Source organism: Tenrec ecaudatus, chromosome 2 (assembly GCF_050624435.1).
Source record: "Tenrec ecaudatus isolate mTenEca1 chromosome 2, mTenEca1.hap1, whole genome shotgun sequence".
NCBI classification, from domain to species: domain Eukaryota; kingdom Metazoa; phylum Chordata; class Mammalia; order Afrosoricida; family Tenrecidae; genus Tenrec; species Tenrec ecaudatus.
The window spans coordinates 173,045,822-173,068,636 of NC_134531.1; the positions used below are offsets into that span (position 1 = coordinate 173,045,822).

At 39.1% G+C, this 22,815-nt stretch overlaps 1 protein-coding gene across 3 annotated transcripts in view; it reads right to left on the bottom strand.

The window, feature by feature from the left end:
- Positions 1–428: 428 nt before the first annotated feature.
- Positions 429–22,815, bottom strand: part of GABRB2 (gamma-aminobutyric acid type A receptor subunit beta2) — a 272,105-nt gene continuing 249,718 nt past the window's right edge. For 2 of the 3 annotated variants that reach the window (XM_075543185.1, XM_075543183.1), the window contains one exon: positions 429–776. In XM_075543185.1, the coding sequence (XP_075399300.1) occupies positions 429–776 (348 nt within the window). Of the gene's footprint in view, positions 782–22,815 lie in introns of all 3 variants that reach the window. The other variant, XM_075543184.1, reaches the window with a different exon arrangement.

A 22,815-nucleotide genomic window follows, 5' to 3' on the forward strand; every position in this document is an offset into this window, starting at 1 on the left:
TTTCACAAGCACAGCGCCATCCCAACACCGTGCCAACCTTTGGAATACAAATGGGGAGTGTCTGGATCTGACCACTTCTCAGTTAAACGACTGACAATGGGCCAAGTCTTCTAAGAATCCTCTCAAAATAATTCCCCTCTTATATAGGTGGAAGACTAAAGCAGATAAAGTGGACCACTCAGAACCCATCTTGCCAGCAAGTGTACAAATCACTTGCATTTAAACTGGAAAACCACAAGGACCTTAGTGTATTCATCACTTAGCAGAAGCAACCCAAATGGTATGAAATGGACCACAGGATAGGCCAGCAACTAAGGTATTTTAGCATCACGTTTGTCCCAGATTGATGTGTTTTCCAAGTCCTACATCAGGCTGTCCAACTGGTTCGAAGAGGAATCAAGTCCTTGCTTCCTACAGGACAGCGCTTCTTAGTTCACATAATAAAGCCAGTAGACGATATTGAAGAAGGAAAACACCACTGGGAAGAATATGCGAGACCATCGATCTATGGCATTCACATCAGTCAAGTCGGGGATGGTGATTTTCAGTTGAGAGGCGCGTCTCCGCAGGCGGCTTTTCTTTTGTGCCACGTGTCGTTCCAGGGCATTTCGGCCAAAACTATGCCTGGGCAATCCCGCTTTTCGGTACTGGATGCTGGAGGCATCGTAGGCCAGCATCGTGCCCCTGGGGTCTCCGAGTCCCATCACAGCCTCAGATGTGGCCATTTCATTTTTTATCTCAAGGGTGCTCAGTAAGATGTTCTCATGGGGGTCCATCTGCAAGGGAGAATGAAAGAACACAATCAGGAGAGCAGGCATTTATGGGTACTTACTAGGTAAGGAACTATGGTACGGAGTTCCGGCGGTTGACAGACCTCGCTTTGTGATAGCACCACCTGAGAACCACCTGAGCTGTGGTTCTGTCCCTCTAAATATAAGTTTCAGCTTTGTCAACTAGAGCCCCCGAAGCCTGCCCGGGCAGTTCTACCCTGACTTACAGGGTCAGCACGAGTCTAAATTAACTTGATGGCAGTGTACTTATAGCAGGGCGGCGATTATATAATAACACAGTCGTCTGATACAGCAAACATGGGGAAAATGGTTTAAAAAGGTTAGATCTATCCCAAAGTGTCTTAGAAAGAACAAACACAAGTTGTCATGAGTAAGAACAACTCAACAGCAATTAAAAAAAACTAATATTGTTCTCATAATTTCCTCTAAGGGTATGCAGAGAAATACAAGACATGACACCCCTTTAAAGAATTTATAATCTTGATGCAAAGACATAAAACAATAAATTATACTAGGTTTTACATTATATCGGGGGATTAATTAGTATACTGTGCTGACAGCAACAATTACAGATGAAAGTTATGGCAAAACTTGGGCTAAGAACAGTACTTAAAATATATTAAACATTTACGACAGCCACTGAACTGAGAGTTATGTTTAATGCCATTTAAATGATGGCTCTTCACCCCTATCTTTGCATGATGACACCTTAAATTTCAATATCAAATTAACTAAGGCAAAGGACGGGCTACGGATAAAATAAATGTAGTCATCTGGTGACTTGAAATAAAAAAATAATAACAGAATTTATAACTCTGGAAATAAGAGTCTGCCATCTGGGTGAGTGGTGGCAGTACAGATGTGAATGTAGGTGAGAGACTGACTTGAAAGTGAGGGGGAGGTTTGAAAAGGCAAGAGCCAGCCCAGAGTTGCAGGTGCTAAATTGAATTCTGAGCCCAGGAGGTCAGAATTGTTTGACAGACAGATAGAGTGCTTTTTTTCTATCTTGAATGATTTCTTCTTGGCAAAGCTCAAAGTTCAGGATGAATACAAACTTTACGATTCCTAAAGTAGTAAATAAATTATTACTTTTTTTGTTGTTAAAAAGGGAAGATCTGTGTGCCTTATTTTTAAGAGGCCTTGATTACTACATATAATGAAAACTAGCTTAAGCAGCTTATTATTAATTATATCATTTATTAGCTGTAGGTAAAGCTGAATCAAATAAACTATTGGCCAAGAAAATTCTGAAATTAGAAAATGATGAGCCATGAGAGATGTTGATGATATATAGAATCAAGGAACATAGCCCAATGCTTAATTGAATGAGGCCGTGTTCTGAAATTTCTGAGTTATGCAGAAGGTTTCTAAGATTATACATTACCAATTAGATTTCAAATGTGGTACAATCATTATAAATTCAAATCTAAAATTTTTTAAGCAATAGAAGCTATAAAATAGGCTAGGACATAATAATTGAACCATTAATCTCTGGCAGTACACCATGCTTCTGTGTGTCTGGTTTACAGTAGCATTTTGTTTAGTGTGAATATTAAACAAATATATTGTTAAACTGGGACCAATTATGTGTTGAAACAAATCTGTCACAGAAAAGCTGGGTAATAGCTCTTAAAAGTGGTTCATTTGGCCTATCAAAAGAGAACGGTATTTATGGGAACCACCTGGGGAATGCCCCTTTTCCTAAAATATCTTTGGCCAACATTCATGAGAATGAATTGTCTCTCTCTCATCTCTGTGGAATGATTATACTAAAACTCATTTATTTACTGCCATTGAGGTGATTCCAATGCACAGAGACCTAAAGGACAGGGTAGAATAGACCTTGTGGGTTTCTGAGACTGTAATTCTTTTCTGGAGTAGAAAGCCCCATCTTTTCCCCATGGAGTGGCTGGTGGTTTCGAACTTGCAGTCACCAGCCCAACACATAACCACTCTACCCTCAGGTTTGATAAGAATATAAATTCATAATTCATTATAAGAAGAGTTATAATTTCAAACCAACTCCAGCTGAGTTAGAAATGGAAAACAAATAACAAGTGTAATAAAATAATGGTAGCATTGCATGACCACTCAAGCAAGCTCACCCCAAGTCTAGACTAATTTATCCTTAGATAATTCACTCGATCTCAGTGAGCCTCTATTGCTTTATGGAGTAGAGAAATCCAGAAATCCACAGAGTAATTTGAATCTTCATTCAACATTTAAAACATATTTCTTGAACACCCACTGTGTGTCTGGTATGGGGCCAAGTTCTGGAGACACACTGGAGAGACAGAGAGTATTGCGCCAGGCCCTTTGGCAGCCAGGAAATATAAAACAAAATACTGCATTCTGACATAAACAATTTGAGTTCTGGGTCTCCATTTCTTCTTTTTCCCCTTGGGAGAATGACTTAATCTGTCTCCGGCTATGTTTCTTCAACTATATATAGGATCTATGAATAATAGTTACATCATGAAATTCTGGTTTATTAAGATAAAATACATGGGAGAAACTTGTGAAATTAACACCCTATGAAAAGTTGGCTGTTATATAATGACTTCAATAGGATAATACATGTGTCCAACTCTCATAAGGTGGTGGAGAGGGAGTGATTACTCTCCTTCAAAGAACACAGCAAGCACAGTGCTCTTTGTAACACAGCTGAAAATAAATGTTTGGTGAGTTTTCTGAGGCTGAAGCTAGTCCTAGCCACAAAGGAGTCCTGGTGGCAGAGTGGGTGTGCAGTCAGCTGCTGACTGGAAGTTGACACTTTGAACCCACCGGCCACCAACTGTACAAACGTGCCAGAGTGTGCTTCTACGTACTCCTCCTGGAGATCTTCCCAGACTAAAGGTTGTGGTGGGGATGGAGTATTGTGAGCAGTTTATAAAGTGCTTTTCCTTGGCTTCTGAGGTAGTTAGCTTATTGTGCCAACCTGGCTGATAAACACACGTGGGGTTAGTTGAAGGGTGGAGGAATAAATGGCTCGGTGAGCCTCGCCTTTCTAGTTCTTGGGTTTCTTGTTTTGTGATGGTCGGACCAGGGTGTGGCTGCCTTAGACAGTTCCCTGCTTCAGCTTTCAAGGCTCACTTCCTGCCATATATCCCTGAAGAGAAGTCGCATGGACTTACCCCATTGCAGCCCTGGGGGAGGCTGTGTGACCCCTACCAGTGCTAAGACTCTTCCACGCTTACTGACTCAGCTTTCCTCCTGCAGTCGGCATCATAGTGTGTGTTTTGTGAAATGAAGGAGGACTTTGTGGATTGGTGTCGGATATATGGGATAATGCTGCCCTTGTGGGTTTGGGTAGCACTGGGTAGGGATGTTTTCTTGATGCGCACTTAACCTTTATATAAAGCTCTCTCTTACACATGAGTTTCTGTGGATATGTTTCTCTAATGTGCCCAGACTGACCCAGCTTCTGTCACATTATTAGAATATTTTAACCTTAAAATATGATTCTTGGTTTATATACAATTAAGGCCATTAGTAGTCAAGTGATAAATTAACTTGAGTATAAAAACGTAGTCAAGGAAATACTTGTATCATGAGCATAGTACACATTATGATGAAGTTGTGAAGTGCAGAGGGATAAAATGAAAGCATCCTCAAGTCTAATTCAGTTCTCAATGAACAAAGTCAAGGACGAGGCTTAAACAGATTGCCATTATGCAGCTGCACTCAGGGTTGAGCACTGAGATACACCTTTGTTGACGTCGACCTCATCCTGTCTTCTGAAGGACCAATTTTCTCCACTATCTTTTTCACATCCTGTGTATATATATATATATATATATATATATATATATATATATATATATATATATAAAGAAAGGAAACTAAACAAGCAAACCAACTTCCATCAAGCTGACTCAAAATCACGGCAACCCCTTGTACCTTAGAGAAGAGCTGGGCGCCGTAGGGTTTTCAATGGCGGCCGTCTTTTGAAAGCAGATGGCCAGGTTTTCATTGTCAGGCTACTGCAGGTGGATTTGAAATTCTAACCTTTTGGTTAGTAGTCAGGTGTTTAGCTGTTTGCAGCACACAGGGTCTTCTAACCTCTGCAGCAAGCCTCCTATAAATGCCGACCTTCTTTGTGTCCCTTCTCCGGAATTACGCAAATCCCTCCTCTGGCACCACACAACACTGACTGTCCCTCTGTCTTTGTGAACACCATTTATGACTTTTTAAATTTTAATTTTTGAAGGCTGGTGCAGTGGCTTAGTCAATACCTGGGATTCAGGTGTTTAGCTCCTACTAGAAGAAAGGATAAATAGTGCTTGAAATTCAGTATCTAGTCTCAGATAATCCAAATTTTAATTCTATATTGAGACATTAACTTCTATACCTTAGTGAAATCATTCACCTATCTGGGGTCAGCTTTCTCCTTTATGAAAAGGAAGAAAACATCAATACAAATTTTTCCATTTGGTAGAAAAGATTAAAAGAGTGCATTTAAAGAATTTTCCTCAGATTTTCAGATAGTAAAATTTCCCCCCAAAATGTAATCTATCTTGTAAAAATGAAATAGATACTCTTTACATGAGTAAATGAGATTTCCTATTATTAATTCTGAATGTCATATGTTATATAAACAAGCAAGCATTTCGGTAACTTCATTTTACTTAATCCTAATATGGTTATGTAAAGTTCAAGAACAATGTTCAATAGCCAGTGAACATTGTATGTTTTTATCATATATGTTATTTTTTTTTTAAAAATAAAGACTGAGTTGATAGCAAATGCTGAAATGATGCAAGTAAAGATATAAACAAAGTAGCAGGTTCATGGATCAGGCTTAGTGAGCACACCGCAGGATCCATCAACATCTTGTTCTTCACAAATGTAAAGGAAAGAGGCAGAGAAGAAGGTGCAGGTGGAAGGTGTCTTCTTTGCTAGTGTGGTTGGAGGAAGAGCCTCCCATGTCGACATTTCATGTTCATCCTTAGGAAAGGTAATTGAGATCTTTTGTTCATACTTTGTGGTATGGAAAGAGATAAGGCGTCTAATCCACTGTTATATCCCCAAGCACCTCACATGGTTCCCCAATGCTCAAAGAATAAATGCTGACTGGATAAAATTAATTTTATTTTGTTGTCCTTAGTAACTCAATCTCTTAAAGAGACATCAGTGAAATGGAGCTTATGTTGTAGCTCAACCTTGAATATGGAACTACGTCTTGAGTTCTTCTCCTGCTGTAGGCTTCTTCATCGAATTACACACACCTAGGAGCATGCCCAAGTTCCTGAGAACTGGAAACAGCATTTCCAGGGAACACATAGACCACTCCCTTATTAGAGACCCATTCTTACCCAAGGAGAGGGATCTTCTTGAGCAGTAGATAGAACCTAAAATGAAATACTTTATACACTGATCTTTTTCATCCATCCCAAAGCCCTATAATTTTCAGGGTGCAGAAATGAGGAAAAGTGAGGTTCAAAATAATTGCAAGAGCACACAGTGATTATGTGACTGAACAAGACTTAGGCTCAGTTCTCTGTGTCATTTGCTGTGCTGCGTTGCAGTAGTGGCCCTGCAGTACTTCAGGGCTCCCTGAAGGGGACCTTCTCAGGACATGATAAAGCATTCACTTGGAGGTTTGTAAAGTTTTCCTCAATGAGGATAGTTATAAGTCACCGAAGGCAAAAGCTGCAGTAAAGTCCTGTTGAAATGAAGCACCTAAGGGGAGTAGACTTCTCTGGTTGTGCTGTTCATCGGTCATCCCCACCCTCTACACCCCCCCCCCCCAAATACAATCCACAGCCACTGACTGGATTAGCACACTGGCAACCCCTTAGGACAGAATCAGCCTTCCCACAGCATTATAAGGCTGCACATTTCCACAAAATCAGGATGCCAAGTATACTTTTCCAAGAGGTAGCTGGTGGATTCAAATTGCTGACCTTTCTATTACCAGCTTAACTACTGCAACACTGACTTCCACTCATCCACCACTTTCCTGCTTGTAGTTTGTGTTCTTTCTGGTATGTACTGAGCACACTGTTTGGTTCAGGGATCTGCATATGACCTTTTCAAAGCCAATGATGGCTTGGGTGGGAACACCAGAATAAAGACCCTCATATATCTGTGTTGAATTACTACCTAGAAGGGGTGGCTCTCAACCTGCTCAATTGGCTCAGGTACATACACTGCAAAAGGGAACACTGAACTTGAAAAGGAGGCCACCCATGGAGAAAGAGCAGTCACACTGTACTGATGTTGCCTCTTTATATCTTTAATTGTACTTGCTACTGAACAAGAAAACTCTTCCCCCCTTCCTGCCTGCCTGCCTGCCTTCCTTTCTTAAACCAATACACACACTTTATAATACAGTCAGGGCAGGAAGTACAGGCATTTCAACTGTGGGAAGACTTTTTCATAACTCAAATCAGAACCAAGAAGATGCATTGTTTCAATTAATTAATTAATCTACCTATCTATTCATTTATTTATTTTGAAGCTCCATTATTTAGAATAATACAGTCCTCAGTGTGGATGTCAGTGTCCGTTTTTCTTCTCTTTCCTCAGACACAAAGCACTGCATTGCTGCTGGACTGGAGGGGCTGCTTGTTCAAGTGGCTGTGCTGCTCTTTCTTTCTCGTGTCCTGTTTAATTCTCCTTTTCCTTCAAAAGGTGTAAACTGTCCTGGGAATCATGTGATAAGGTCAAGGGCAAAAGTAATAGCAGAGACTAAGATATTCTTTTTGAATGGTTTAAGGGAGAAACGACCTTCAGGTAATTTATTATTATTAGTTTCCACAGCAGAGCAACGGAGACTTTATTTTTTATCTCCCTTTTAATTTCAATAGAAGACAAAATAATTGTTATTGTAAATGTGAACTTTAATAGCAATTATTCTCCCCCTTTCTCTGTTTCTATAATGCAGTTGCTTCATGTGAGGTTTTTTTAGAGATACCTGCTGCACTGTAGGCAAATAGGCTGCGTTTTTGAAGGGCAGGAATCTGAAGCTCATAAAAATGAAGTGAATTAGTTATAAATTATTGAATAACGGTGGCAGTGTCGATCTGTTGTTGACCATTTCAATGCTAACATACTGTCTTAAAATCAACCATGGAAACCTGACTCTGGTGGTGGGATGGTGAGTACTACGGTCTATCGCCATGGTCCTTTATCGTGCGCCTACTGGGAAGCATCTCCCAGCGCCTTGTTCTAACACAGACCTCTGTGTTCCATTCCCAGTGTTTTAAGTCTGGGGGAGGGGGTCTCAAAATCCTGTATTTCCAACCCTTTCCCAGATGACTCTTGGTCAGTGGATTAGGGATCACACTTGGGAAACTGTAAGTTAGACAAACATGGGTTCAACGAAAGAAGTAGCTGAGAAATAATGAAAAAGCTAAAGATCCAAACTTCAGTTCATACCATCAGCCTGGAAAGTAATTTCCCCAGAGAGACTGGTGACTTCTGTATGCTAATGCCAATGGGTACTGTCTTGGCTGCTGAATGGAAAAGCAGGAGGCTCAAGTTCACTCACGGGCTTCTTCAAAGAAGAATTTGATGATGAACTTTCCAAAAAGGTCAGCCACTGAAAATGTTAAGAAGCATAGTTCTGCTCTGACAGAGCCCCTGTGAAACCCCAGGGTGTGCGTGTGTGCATGCGTGTGTGTTTACATCCCTCAACACCATCACATTAATGCCTGGGGAAGGAAGAACATGGCTATATTAAATCCCAGTTAATGACAAATTTATCAAAAAGACCCAATTAAAATTACAAAAAATCTATGAAATTCCACTGAACAAATTCTAGTTACTTTTCATAGTTCATGGATAGAAGATCTTTTTGTAGCTTCCATAAAATGGGCATTGCCACTTAAGCAACTTGAAATTCTAAGGCAATGACCTGCTAACCACCTGGGACTATCCAAAATATTCTTTCTGAGGGAAGAGCACTATGAAATTCCCAGTGAGTACTCAGCGTTCTAAAAGGTGAACCAAAGTTCATGGAACTGAGATAGGAAATGGAGATTCTAGAAGAGCATCAGAAAACCAACCTACATCTTGGGACTTTTCAAATCTGGGTCCCACAGTGATGGGAGAAACAGCAATAAAAGTTGGGAGACTCATGCTGGAAAAGGAATACATAACTCTGTAGTTGTATAGAGATGTGCGTTTTTCCTTGAAATGGTATTGATTTTGTTGCTGCTGCTGGGAACACACCTAGTCAAATGTACTGTTTCCACATATACAATTCAACTGTTCTCTGTATACAATTTATTGACTTTGGTTACAATTTTTGAGTCATCTCACCAATTCACCACATATCTATGAAAGACAAATGAGAATATACAACTTGTCCTCCTTTTGTGAGTTGTCATCCCTCGTTAACATGAACTCACTGTCTTCTGAGGTTCCCATCGCACCTTCTGAGTTTATTTGGCAACGTGATTCCATATAGACAGTTTGTAGAAGAGTTTAACTTGCACGTCAGACATTTTTACTAGTTAAGTTAAACTATTGTTCAGATTTTAGAAGACTTCCAGGAATTGTTTTTATTAAAAATTTAAAGAATTTCCAGGGAAATAGTTTCAGTGCTTCATTCAACAATCATGGATCCAGAAAGTCTAGAAACCATGACAGCATAAAATTATTTATTTCCCCCCTTTTGATTAGGATTCTTCTATGAGGTCTTTGATAAAAGTATTTGGTAATGGTAGGTGGGAAGCACCCAGCTGTTTTGGTTTCTGGGCAAGGAGGCAGTTACTCATGCAGGAAATTAATCCACATTTTTCTTTATTTTCCTCCTGGTCCTGACTCTCCTTGGCCCCCAGGCTCCAAGTGAACAAGTTGCCAGCCATGACTGGTCATGTGGAGACATTCTGGATCCCAGGCACCACCTACCAAACTAGGAGGTAGAACAAAAGTATTAAACCCATTATTAGGTCAATTAATCAGGCTTTCCCAGGAAACCGTGACCCTAAACCTAGGAATCAAATTCCATGTTTTGTTGAGCATAATCAGCAACTATCTTTTTTGTTTGTTTTGGTCATTTTAAATCATACCTGTGCTTGAATTTTGGTGTGCTTAAATCATACAAGTTTAAAAAAGAGGGAAAAATCCGTAGAGAGACTTGGTGGCATAGTGGGTTTACAAGTGTGCATATTAGCCTCAAGTGTTTTAAGTGTGCTTAAATCATATAAGTTTAAAAAAAGCTGTAGAGAGATGTGGAGGCATGCTGGGCTACACGTTGGCCTATGTTTAGTAGTGGGAGAAAGTTGAGGTTATCTGTCACAGAAAGCCACAGGGGCAATTCAACTCCATCCTACAGGCTCTCTTTGAGCCAGACTCGACTTGACAACAGTGTGTTTGCTGTGCATAGGGGAACACAAGTTGAAGGATTATGCTCTGTCTCTATTATTCATTTGTAAAGTATTTAAAAGCTCACAAGTATACCGTAATGAGAATGGAGTTAATACTATCAACATCTAATATACAACCCTATCCATCAAAATTTAGACCATCTAAAAAATTTCATGGTTCACTCAATGTTAAAGAATTTGTAGAACAATTATTTAAAATGATGTGTGCAGATTCAAACTGGCTCTTTGTATCTCTAATTCTCAGTATAAGGCAGGATGCGTTTGGGGTTGGTAGACACTGCAGCTCTCTGACCTGTTGCTACCTGCTGCTGTTTTAATTTTTCACTTTTGCGCACTCATAGTTCATGGTTTCCTTAGTACTAAGGTTCTGTTTTAAGGAAGCAGAAATGAATTTCATTGTGTGTGTGTGTGTGTGTGTGTGTTAGAGAGAGAGAGAGAGAGAGAGAGAGAGATCCTACTGTAAGGTCATGCAACAGAATTTTGCTTCACTTGCAAATAGCTACCTGGTTAAGTGGAAAAATGAAGTGAATTGTGTAAAGTTACTGTTTCAGATGGCAGTGGCCACTAGGATGACCCAAATTAAGTACTTAAAAAAAGTAGCTGAACATTATTATTTCAGAAGGTAAGTGCAATCAGGGTTCCCACATTCACCGCAGACTTGGAAGCTAACTCAAATATGTGAAGAAGGTATATTGGAAAACAAATACATTGTAGTGAGCAAGACTCAAAAGCGTAAGCCCATCTTAAAAACATTTAAATCCAGATCGAAAAACAGAAAATACTATACTAGTCAAATCACATTTCATAGTATAGGGTACTGAATCATATTATTCTTTGAATTAATGTACAAACATTTTCCCTTCATTTCTATTTTATGTAAAATTGACAATTCTCTTTAATATATGGTGTTATAAAGGAACAATTGCAGAAAACCCCACCTTGAAAAATGCCTGTAGTCATATAGTTCCCCTGCAGACTGGGATTGTAATCAGCGCTAACAGTTCTTTCCCACAGAATACTGAGACCAAGCTGGGAGCCCGACCTCCATAAGCAGCTTTTTTTTTTTTCTGTGTGTGTGTGTGTGTGTGTGTGTGTGTTATAACCCCTTGCAATCCTTTTACTCTTACATCAAATCAATTCTCTTAGAGAATAACTCACATGTGTGTGCATGTATCTACACATACATATATATATATGTGTGTTGATTCATGTTAAATTCACTAAGCTATTTATAAAATATAGATCACTGACTGGTTTTTCACAATAGTTGGAATGAGAATGAGAAATAGATTAAATGTTAGATGAGGGAAGAGAATACCATTCACATGCAAATATTCAAATTTAATTATTTAATTTTTAAATCTAATAAATTTATTATTAATAAAGTTCATGCTGAAATTAATCCTTTTATTATATGGGTGGTATAATTTTCATGTGTCATTTTTTTCAAGCTGATAAGATACAAGCTACAAGTTTCAATTAAAGTTAAATGTTAGAGGGGGGTAAACAGGAAAAAATAAGACACTAGAATCAGTTCGAAAGTCTCTAAAAGAGGGTAAAGTGAAGGGAATGATATTAACTGCCTGTGGATATTTCTTTCATGTAAAGAAATATCTTTAAATTATTTAACCTTTAAATCATTACAAATTCTTAGGATGCATAGAAGAGAACTAGATTTTAAAACTAATTTACCTAAACCCCAAACACTATTTTTGACACAATGCAGGCTGCCAGGTATGAGAATCTGCCTACCTGATCTTGATAACTCTAAGAAGTTTTAATGTCTGGGGAGCATACAGCCTGAGAGGTGAAGGCTTACACTAGTTCAATTTTATCTCATTTACTGAATTCCCAAATCAGAGAGAGGCAATTGATCCAATCCTTTCGCAAATGGGTTCACACAGCCCCATTTACTATGGATGATGAGTTGCTAAAGATTTTTATACACATCATCTAACCTCTAATTCATAATTTCCCAGTTCATTTTTAAATAATACCTTAGAGGGCATTTGTTATGAGTTCTTTCCACAAGGCTGGGCATATTTCAGTCAACCGTTTCAAATGCAACAGGGATAGAAGGAACCAAAAAGGAGCTACCAGGATCCACTGGGGTTTATAAATATTGCCAAGAATAATGAAAATTCACATCACTAAGAAGACCGAAAACCACTAGCACAGCCCTCTCCTCATAGAACACTGCACAGCACACACAAAGGCGTTGACTCCCATGGTTTGCTGGCAGGACTTAAAGGTTGTGATACATATCAGCCCCGGTCATGTGGAGAGTCATGGCTTTCTCTTGCTCCCCACTTCTGAAACTGACACCACAATAAGGATGAGCTTTGCACACTCCACTGCCTTCGATCTGAGACAGAGAAATGAAAAGATCTCAGCAAAGATGCCGACAGGTGGTTTCTCTGCCACTAAGGCAAGACACCTTTGCTTTAACAATCATTTAAACATCCCTAAAGCCTTCCCCACTCAAATTTATTGCCTCAAATAGAAGTCTTCAACCACAGACCTTAACAAATCTCATCTTGATTATCCTATGTCATACGCACATGTATCAGACACAACTAATCCTCGCGCACAATTTATTCATTCCCACCTATTGTTTTCATTTAATTTGGCTCAAGAAGCCAGAATGCTGACCAAATGCCAACCATATGGACAGAACTCCTGTGAACATGTAACAAAAAGGCAGCAGCAAATTCCAATTCCACGTACATGCAGAGAGCAGGCAATGCCATCTTCTTCTCTGGATTCACTGTTATTTGCTTCTGGAATGGTCTTGGCATAAGGGTGGGGTGAAAATGGATCTGCAGGACAGAAGTGGAGGCTGGATGGGAGGCCACATGAACTCACAGCATGTTCGTAGTGAATCCTGTGCATGGCGGTTAAGTGTTTAGCACTTGACTACGGTTGGATTTATTAATTATGCTTCAACTAAAAGACATGAGGGCAAATTGGCTCAGGAGGAATAAGAAATCTGATATACTCAAAATAAAAGACATACTTTCCAATAGAGATGTTGGTGAAGAATATTGAACATACTTCAGTTGGACAAAACAAAGAACAAACCACACTGAGAAGTAACACAACCAGTAAAGTCTTTAGAAGCAAGGCTGACCAATCTTTGACGTATTTACCTTGGGCATGTCATCAGGAAAAGCAGATTGCTAGAAAGGGACATCATGTTTAGTACATGGGCAGGAAAAAATGAGGGAAATCCGAAGTGGGATGAATTGACTGGATATGAAGCAGTGGATTCAAACACACAAACAATTCTGGAGAGGAGCAGGCCTGTTCAAAGTCTTTTTCTCTTTGACACAAGACTATGATGAGCTGGAGTTAAATCACAAAGCAGCATACTTGTAAGAATATGGATTAAACAGAACAAAATCACAAATGCTAAGGGAAGTTTAGTTACAGGAAAACTGTCTTCATAATAAGAAGCATGGATGTACAGTTACGAATTACAACAATCAAGGGGTATAAGCTTCAAAAAAAATGTCTAAACAGAACACTATTGATAGTGAATGCTGAACAGTTCTTAGAAGAGAACCAGGGAATTTCTACTAAAATGTCCTTTGTGTAATTGTGGGATGAGGAAGATCCATATTTACCGTTCTTTACCCTTAAGTATGTTATATGTTTTATATGATATGTGAATTATATGCCAATAAAATGGTTAACATTAAAAACAAAGATTGTTTTAAAACTGCATCTTAAATCTTTGATGCATAAGTTCAAATGTTCCTTCCACAGCTGAATCTTAACTGGCCTCTTATATGCTCTCATAACACTTCTAGTGTTTTCACTGTTCTTATTTCCAATTATGAGTACGCTAATTCCATAGCTATTTGGTTACGAAGTAGAGGAGACTGGGATATGGATTCTGTGATGGCAACAAATATGTCTGCGTGGACTGAAGGCATATTTGCTCACTTCGAGGGTAACTGACAAGCAGAAGTATGCTATGCTTCAGAGTCGGAAGCACTCTGCCTGGATTATCAATGTTCCTCCCTGCAATCCTTTGAGATAGGTACTCTGCTCATTCCTAATTTGATAGATGAGCACACTCAGGCTCTGAAATGTTGAGCGACGTGCTGAAAGGATCATAGTGTGTTAGTAAGGCAACAGAAATAAGACAGTCTGACTTCAGGATCCTCACACTTAAGACTGATATTACACTATCTCCTAGGACCTTAGATATGACTCCATCAAAGAGTGATATTTTCTCTTTATTTTTAGGGAAGATATCTAGGAATTACAAAATTGCCCATGCCCTCTGAAAGAGTGTGGGTAGGTGTCAGACAGGGACCATTAACTTAGAACCTAAAGACAAAGATGAATGTTGCCTTGGGTCTACATAATGGTAGGCTCCAGAGGCATAAGACAGTGCACCTCCAACTGTCTATCGGTTTGTGGTCCTGTTTTGGCTTGTTTGCTGCTGTGATACTGGAAGCTATGTCACTGGTCTTTTAAACATCAGAAGGGTCACCCAAAGTTAGCGGGTTTCACTAGAGCTCCCAGATTAAGAATAGACTATATAGAAGGAATGGGCTGTCCACTTTGAAGGAAGTAGTCATTGAAAAATATATGCATAATATTAAAACATTGTCAGATCTTGAAAGACTAATGAACAGACATAGAACACTGTCAGAGACAGTGCCAGAAAATGAGCCCCTCAGGTCAGAAGGCACTTGAAATATGACTGAAGAACAGATGCCTTGTCAAAGTAAAGTTACCATGATGTGGATGGAGCAAAGCCTGTGGAATTAAAGCCTTAAGGACCTCCATTTGTTGATGGACATGATTCAAAATGGGAAGAAACAGCTGCAAAAATCTTCTAGTAATTGGAATTTGGAATGTACAAAGTATGAGTTTAGGAAAATTGAAAGTCATTAAAATTAAAGAGAATTCATAAAGATTAATTTCCTTGGTGTTAGTGAATTGAAATGGAATTGGATTGGCCATTTTGAATCAGAAAATTATGCTGAGACTACATAATGATAAGGAATGGCATTATATTAATTGACAAAATGACATTTCAAGATCTACCTTGAAGTACAATAATGTCTGTAGTGGGGTTATAGCTATCCCCATAAAAATAATTCCAGTCACACAACTGTTATTCAAATTATTGCATAAACCATGAAAGCTAGCAATTCAGATGTTGAAGAATTCAACCAGTGTCTTCATTCAGAAATTGATTAAATATGCCATCAAGAATTATTGGTGATTGGAATGCAAAAGTTAAAAAAACACACCAAAAACCCTGAGGAATAGTAATTACAAAATATGTTCTTGGTGATAGAGATGGAACTGGAGAACACATGATCAATTTTGGAGCACCAATGATTTGCTTTTAGCAAATATCTCTTTTTAGCTACATAAATAATGACTAAACACATGGACTAGATAGAATACACAGAAAAATTGGTAACATCTGTAGGAAGAGACAATAGAGAAGCTCAATATTAAAAGCAAAAACCAGGTCAGGGGCCAACTCTGGAACAGATGATCAATTACTCATATGTAAATTCAGGTTGAAGTAGAAGAAAATTAAAACCATTTCCACAAAAGCCAAAATATGACCTTGAGTCTATCCCACCTGAATTTAGAGAACATCTCAAGATCAATGACAAAAGACCTGATGTGCCTTGGGATGGCATCAAGAACCTCGTTCACAAACAAAGCAAAGGGTCATTAGAAAAACAAGAAATAAGACAGTAAGCAAGCAAGAAAGAGAGAAGACAAATGTCAAAGTGAATGTCAGAAGAGACTCCAAAATTTGTCCTTAGTCATAGATTAGCTAAGGCAAATGGAAAATGGAATAAAGGATGGAGTCAAATATCTGAACAGAAGACAAAGTAAAATATGAAAATGCGATGGGCAAAGTGAAAGTGAGGAAACCAAACAGGAAGAGCACACTCAGCATCTCTTACACTGAAAGAACTCAAGAAAAAAAAGCCAAGTTTTGAGTTGTGTTATTGGAAGATTCTGTGGGCAAAATGCTGAATGATGTGGAAAGCATGCAAAGGAGGTGAGTACCCGGAGGCCACGTAACAAAATGAGTAGTTGGCAGTCCACCATTTCAGGAGGTGGCATACGAGCAGGAGCCAATGGTGTTCAAAGAAGAAATTCAAAATGCTCTGAAAACATTAGCCAAAATCAAGTCTCTGAGACTTGACGGAACACCAATGGCAATGTTTCAACAAGGTGAGGCAGCACTCGAAACACTCACGTGTCTAGGCCAGGAAATTTGTGAAACAGTTATTCGGCTACCTGACTGGAAGAGATCCAAATTTTTACCCATTCCAAAGAAAGGTGACTCAGCAGAATGTTCAAATTATATAGCAATATCATTAATATTACATGCAAGTAAATTTTTGTTGAAGATATTTCAACAACGGTCGCTGCAGTCCATTGACAGTACAGCTTCATAAAAGGACAGGAGAAAAGGGATATCGTTGCTGATAAGAGGCAGTTATGGAAACAGAACAAGGGGATGCTGCATGGTTTAAAATCATGCACGATGTGTATCAGAGTCGTGTCCTCTCAGCAATCTGTATGTTGAGCAAGTAATCAGATAAGCTGAATTATGAGAAGAAGAATGCCGTATCAATTGAATGAATTCTTATTAACAACCTTGCTTGTTGAAAATGAGGCAGACACGAAGCACTTGATCACAAACACCAAGGACTGCAGCATTCAGTATGAATTCCACTCAAGGTAAAGAAGACCAAAATCCTCACAAGTGGACCAATGGGTAATATCCTCATAAAAGGCGAAAAGATTGACATTGTCGAGGATTTAACCTGGCTTGGTGACACAATCCATGCTCCTTGTGGCAACAGTCAAGAGTTGGACAGACAAGACTTCCTTAAAGGGTTGAAAAGCATGGATATTATTGTGAGGATTAAGGTGACTCAAACCGTGGCACTTCCAATTGCCTCATATGCATATGAAACTTGAACATGAAATAAAGAAGACCAAAAAAGAAGTGATGGGTTTAAACTATGATACTAGTGAGGAATATTGACTGTACCATGCATTTCAAAATTAAAAAAAAAACTGTCTGGAAAAAGTACAGCTATGCCTTTTACAGGATGGAGAGACGTGGCCTTGGGCACTCTGAACATGTTGGGAAACACCAGTCCCTTGAGAAGGACATCATGCTTGGTAAAGTAGTGAGGAAGTGAAAAAGAGGAAGGCCCTCAACAAAATGGATCAACACAATGGATGGAAGAATGGTCTCAATTAAAAGAGAATTGTGAGAATGAAGCAGCAGCTCTTGACAGCACCTAACAATAACAATCAGAAACGTATCTAAGCTATGGCATTTTAGCCATCTCATTTTTAACTGCCAGGTATAAGAAGCCATTCAGAAATGAAGAAATAGCTATTGAGGTTACAAAGAACTAGTGCATGTGCTGCTAGGAGGTTCTGTACTTGAAGTCAATGTCCCAGACTGGAAAAAGAAGCAGGCAGCAGAATGAAAGTATATGCATTCCTCCTGAAAAATGCCAAATCAGATAACTCAAGGGACCTTATTTTCCCGTCTCTGGATTTCCTGTAATTGGGTGGGCCTCATATTAGAATAAATATTTGTGATTTTCAAATCACTGATACTCAGTTCCATGGAGCCAATTCCAAATCATAGTGACCCTCTAGGACAGAGTAGAATTGCTTCTGTGGGTTTTTTAGGCTGTCAACTTTTATGAGAGGAAACGCCTCATCTTTCTCCAGCAGAACAGCTGCTGGATTCCAACTGATAACCTTGTTGTTAGCTGCCCAATGTATAAACCACTCCACCACCAATCAACCAACTGCCTGAACAACCAACCAACCAACCAACCAATCAACCGACTGATTGACTGACCAACCAACCAACTTACTGCCATGGAGTCAATTCCAACTCAAAACAACCCAACAAGGCAGGGGAGAAGTGTCCCTGTGGGGTTCCATGATGGTAACTCTTTACTGAAGTAAAAAGCCTCGTGACTGGTGGAGTCGAACTGCTGACCTTGTGATTAGCTCAATTAGTAAGCCACTAAGCCACCTGGGCTCCAAATTTTCAAATAGGCTACCACAAAATCCAAATTATTTATCTTTGGATTATTGAAATTCCCAGGGTGACCTGAAAGTATTGCGGGTCTTTTGAGGCAGGAGCTCTGGGAATGTGTAGTGGTTGATTGGGGTTGCTATCCAAAAGCTCCGAGGAAGAAAGACAGGTCTTTCTCCTATCTTAAACAGTCAGTCTTGGAAATTCATGACCCTACCCTGTCCCCTAGGGTCACTATGATGGCAATGAGTTGTTGAGACCTCTTGATTCAAAGGTCTAAGAAAAGAAACTGTGAATAATGCTTCTTCCCGATGTCTAACTCTGGCACTTCATTTTGTTCCTTACCCTTATGGTTGTCAAGAGGTAAATCAGAGTGCTCCTTATTGTTATTTGTCAACAAGTTCAATGAAACACTGGAAATAGATAACTTGTGTCAGCATAATTAAATTTTGGTTATTTCAAATTTCATACATTTATGGGAATTAACTCTCCTATCTTCAAATTAAATCCATCTTGAGATAATGCTAAAATGCAATGATTTTGGAGATGGTCTGTACAGTAAATTTTAATTCCACTGTAGATAAGAACAGTGATATAGTTAATTAAATGTTGAAAATATGAGCTTTTCAATCAGCTCTGCATTCTTGCTCTTCTACTGATTACATATGTTACTCTGGTCACGTCTCTTAGCTTGTCTGAGCCACAGTTTCCTCATCTTTGAAGTGAGGTTCTATCACATAATTTTTAAAATGAAGCTACATTACATAAAGGGAAGTTTTATAATTAAGTAAGATAAAGAGTCTACTATTATGTGTGACATACAATTAAAATAATAACAAGAGGTAACCACTGCTGTGATTCTGCAATTGTTTTAAACTTTAATAATCAGAAGAAATTTCCTGCTTGAATAGGCAGATAAAGCTATTTTTTTGTATTTATCTTCTAACTCTCTTGGACATTGAGGTTGAATCCCCAACATCTCTCCTGCCCATTGTAACTAGAATGGAATTGACTCCCCTTCCATGTTTGAACCTAATTGCTTTAAGTCAGTCCCAATGCTCTTTCCCTTTGACAGAGATGGGGTCAGTCACAGGAAGCCCACATACAGCTGAGCCAGTGAAAAGAAAGGAAAACATGCAGGACCATCTACTCCTATGTTTCTTTCTAGATACAAGCGATAGGTGTTTGGGTCGTGCACATAGGTAAGAACTTTACTAGTAATGGAAAAGTTAGCGCATTTAACTCCTACAGAAGCACTTTGGAGGAAAGGCCTAGAGATCTGTTTCCAAAAGATCAGAGCCTTGAAAATCTATTCTGCATGCATGGTTCAATATGGGTTGCAGTGGATTCCAGAGCAACTAACAATCATATAACAAACCGAGCCACAGTGTGCCCTATGGCTCCCTGAACCTATATCCTTCCCTAAGGGACATCAGTCAAGGGATGGTTCTCTCTGCGACCAGCAAGCAAGAGATAGTCTCTCAGACAACATGCTTGAACCATTGGACCACGAAGCCCTGAATCTCTCACCTCTTGAGATTTTAGTTGTATGAGTAATACAGTTCTTGATTGCTCCATTCATTTTGATTGGGGTTTGCTGTTACTTGCAGTTAAAACCCACCCTAACTGAATTTCCACATTAACAAATTAGATACATAATTTCCAAAATAATATTTACAACTCCTTGTATATTTTAAATTCTTCACACATATTTATTAAACAGATATATAGATTTTAATTATGTGTAGAAGGAAGGCAGAGAAACCAATTTCTCCAAGGTAGTACATCAGGATAACATGTCCAGAGTACATGAGGCAAAGTATCACCATCCTTGCTTCCAAGGAGAATTTGGGCTGCCCTTCATTTGTTCTTCTGAAAGTCCATAGTATATTCAATATTTTTCACCAGTACCATAATTCAAATACATCAATTCTTATTTGATCTTATCAAGTTCTTATAGAAGTTTCACATGTATAAGAAGCAATTGAAAATACCATGACTTGGGTCAGACACTCCTTAGTCCTCAAAGTGGCCTCCAGGCTCTACAACACTTGAGAGAGGCCTTGTGCAGCATTTGCTTGTATGAACATTGTAGATCTAAACAAGATGAAATCCTTTACAACTTCAAATTGTCTCCACTTATCATGTTGCTATCTGTGGGTCCTACTTTCCTTTCCAGTGAGTTTTGATTAACACCAACAGTTATATTGCTTGATTTACATCTGCAAGTACTTCAAGTCTTCCTGGCGTCAGCAAACCAGGTTGTGTCATCTGCACATGGAAAGTTGTTAATAAGGTCTCCTTCAATCATGATGCCACATGTTCCTTCATCTAGTCTAGCTTCTCATTTTATCTGCTCAACATACAGATTGATTATGATGAAAAAATACAATCTTGATACATATCTTTCCTGATTTTGAACCATTCAGTATCCACCTGCCTTTTTTAAACCATGCAATATCCCTTTATTCTTTGTGAAAGTTTACTTCTTGGTCTATGTACAAGTTTTCCATGAGTACACGGAATTAAGTGTTCTAGAATTCCCATTTTATTTTTATTTTATATATACACTTACAGTTTTATAAATCATTTTATTGGGGGCTCTTACAGCTCTTATAACAATCCATACATCAATTTAAAAAAAAAACTTTTTATTAGGGGCTCATACAACTCTTATCACAATCCATACATATACATACATCAATTGTATAAAGCACATCCTCACATCCCCTGCCCCAATCATTCTCAAAGCATTTGCTCTCCACTTAAGCCCTTTGCATCAGGTCCTCTTTTTTTTCCCCCTCCCTCCCCGCTCCTCCCTCCCTCATGTGCCCTTGGTAATTTATACATTGTTATTTTGTCATATCTTGCCCTATCCGGAGTCTCCCTTCCCCCCCTTCTCTGCCGTCCATCTCCCAGGGAGGAGGTCACATGTGGATCCTTGTAATCAGTTCCCCCTTCCCAACCCACTCACCCTCCACTCTCCCAGCATCACCCCTCACACCCTTGGTCCTGAAGGTATCATCCACCCTGGATTCCCTGTGCCTCCAGCCCCCACATGCACCAGTGTACAACCTCTGCCCTATCCAGCCCTGCAAGGTAGAATTCGGATAATGGTAGTTGGGGGGAGGAAGCATCCAGGATCCGGGGGAAAGCTGCGCTCCTCATCGGCACTACCTCGCACCCTGACTGACCCATCTCCTCTCCCAAACCCTTCTATGAGGGCATCTCCAGTGGCCGACACTTGGGCCTTGGGTCTCCACTCTGCACTTCCCCCTTCATTCAATATGGTATATATATATATATACATACACACACATATATATATCTATTTTTTTGCATGATGCCTTATACCTGGTCCCTTTGGCACCTCGTGATTGCACTGGCTGGTGTTCTTCTTCCATGTGGGCTTTTTGCTTCTGAGCTACATGGCCGCTTGCTCACCTTCAAGCCTTTAAGACCCCAGACACTATCTCTTTTGATAGTCGGGCACCATCAGCTTTCTTCGCCACATTTGCTTATGCACCCATTTGTCTTCAGCGATCCTATCATGGAGGTGTGCAGTCAATGATACATACATCAATTTTATCAGGCACATTTGTTCCCGTTGAATGACTGTCTCTTATTCCCTTTACAGATTCAGCATGAGCATAATGTTCACTGAAATGCTGGTCCACATAGTTGAACACCTTTGCATGGTCAATAAAATCCAAGCAAATATCCTTCTAGTATCTACTTTAAGCCAAGAATAAAATTATGTAAACAATGATATTCTTCATTCCATGTCCTCTTTTAAATCCAACTTGAATTTTTTTGAAGCTCCCTGCTGACTCGATTACCATTCAGAAATGTTACTTATATTATGGCATTATATTGTTTGATAATTTAGGTAGTCTGTTGGATAACCCCTTTTTAAAATGAGCACAAATACTTAACTCTTCCAGTTTGCCAGATTCATCCTTTTTATATCCCACCATTTATTGATTTTGTTTGTAACTGTTCATTTTAATTTTGAGTCATGTCCCATCCAAAAATGAAGGTCCTGAAGCATGTACTTCATCCATGTCATTATGGTCAACTTTACTTTGAGAAAGCAGCTATTCTTCTGGTTTATTTTAATGTCTTTTCACCTGAGTAGGCTCCTCTTGCAACGTCATATCTGACAGTGTTCTGCTATTCATAACGTTGTTGGAAGCTAATCACTCAGAACTTGAAAGTATATTTCTTCTTTGTAATCTGTTATCAGTCTGGAAACTCCAATGAAACCTGTTCACCTTGGATGACCCCGACAGTACTTGAAATACTGGTGACATAGCATCTAGTATCATAATAGCACACAAACCACCACAGCACAATCACAGTACAGCACACTCACAGACAAGTGGTGGAAGCAACAATACCTATATTGAATTGACTAATGCTTTGTCAACGTAATTTTATATTTTTTCTCACTATGTTTTATAATATCTGGGTAAGTTTGAAAGAACTGGCAAAAATCTCAAATCAAGGACAACATTTTTCATAAGATTTGGAGTTTTTCAAGAGCTGAGCCAGGCTGAGAATGCAGGTTTCTTGATTCAGAATCACAATCTACGTCTGATTCTAGAATGAGGCA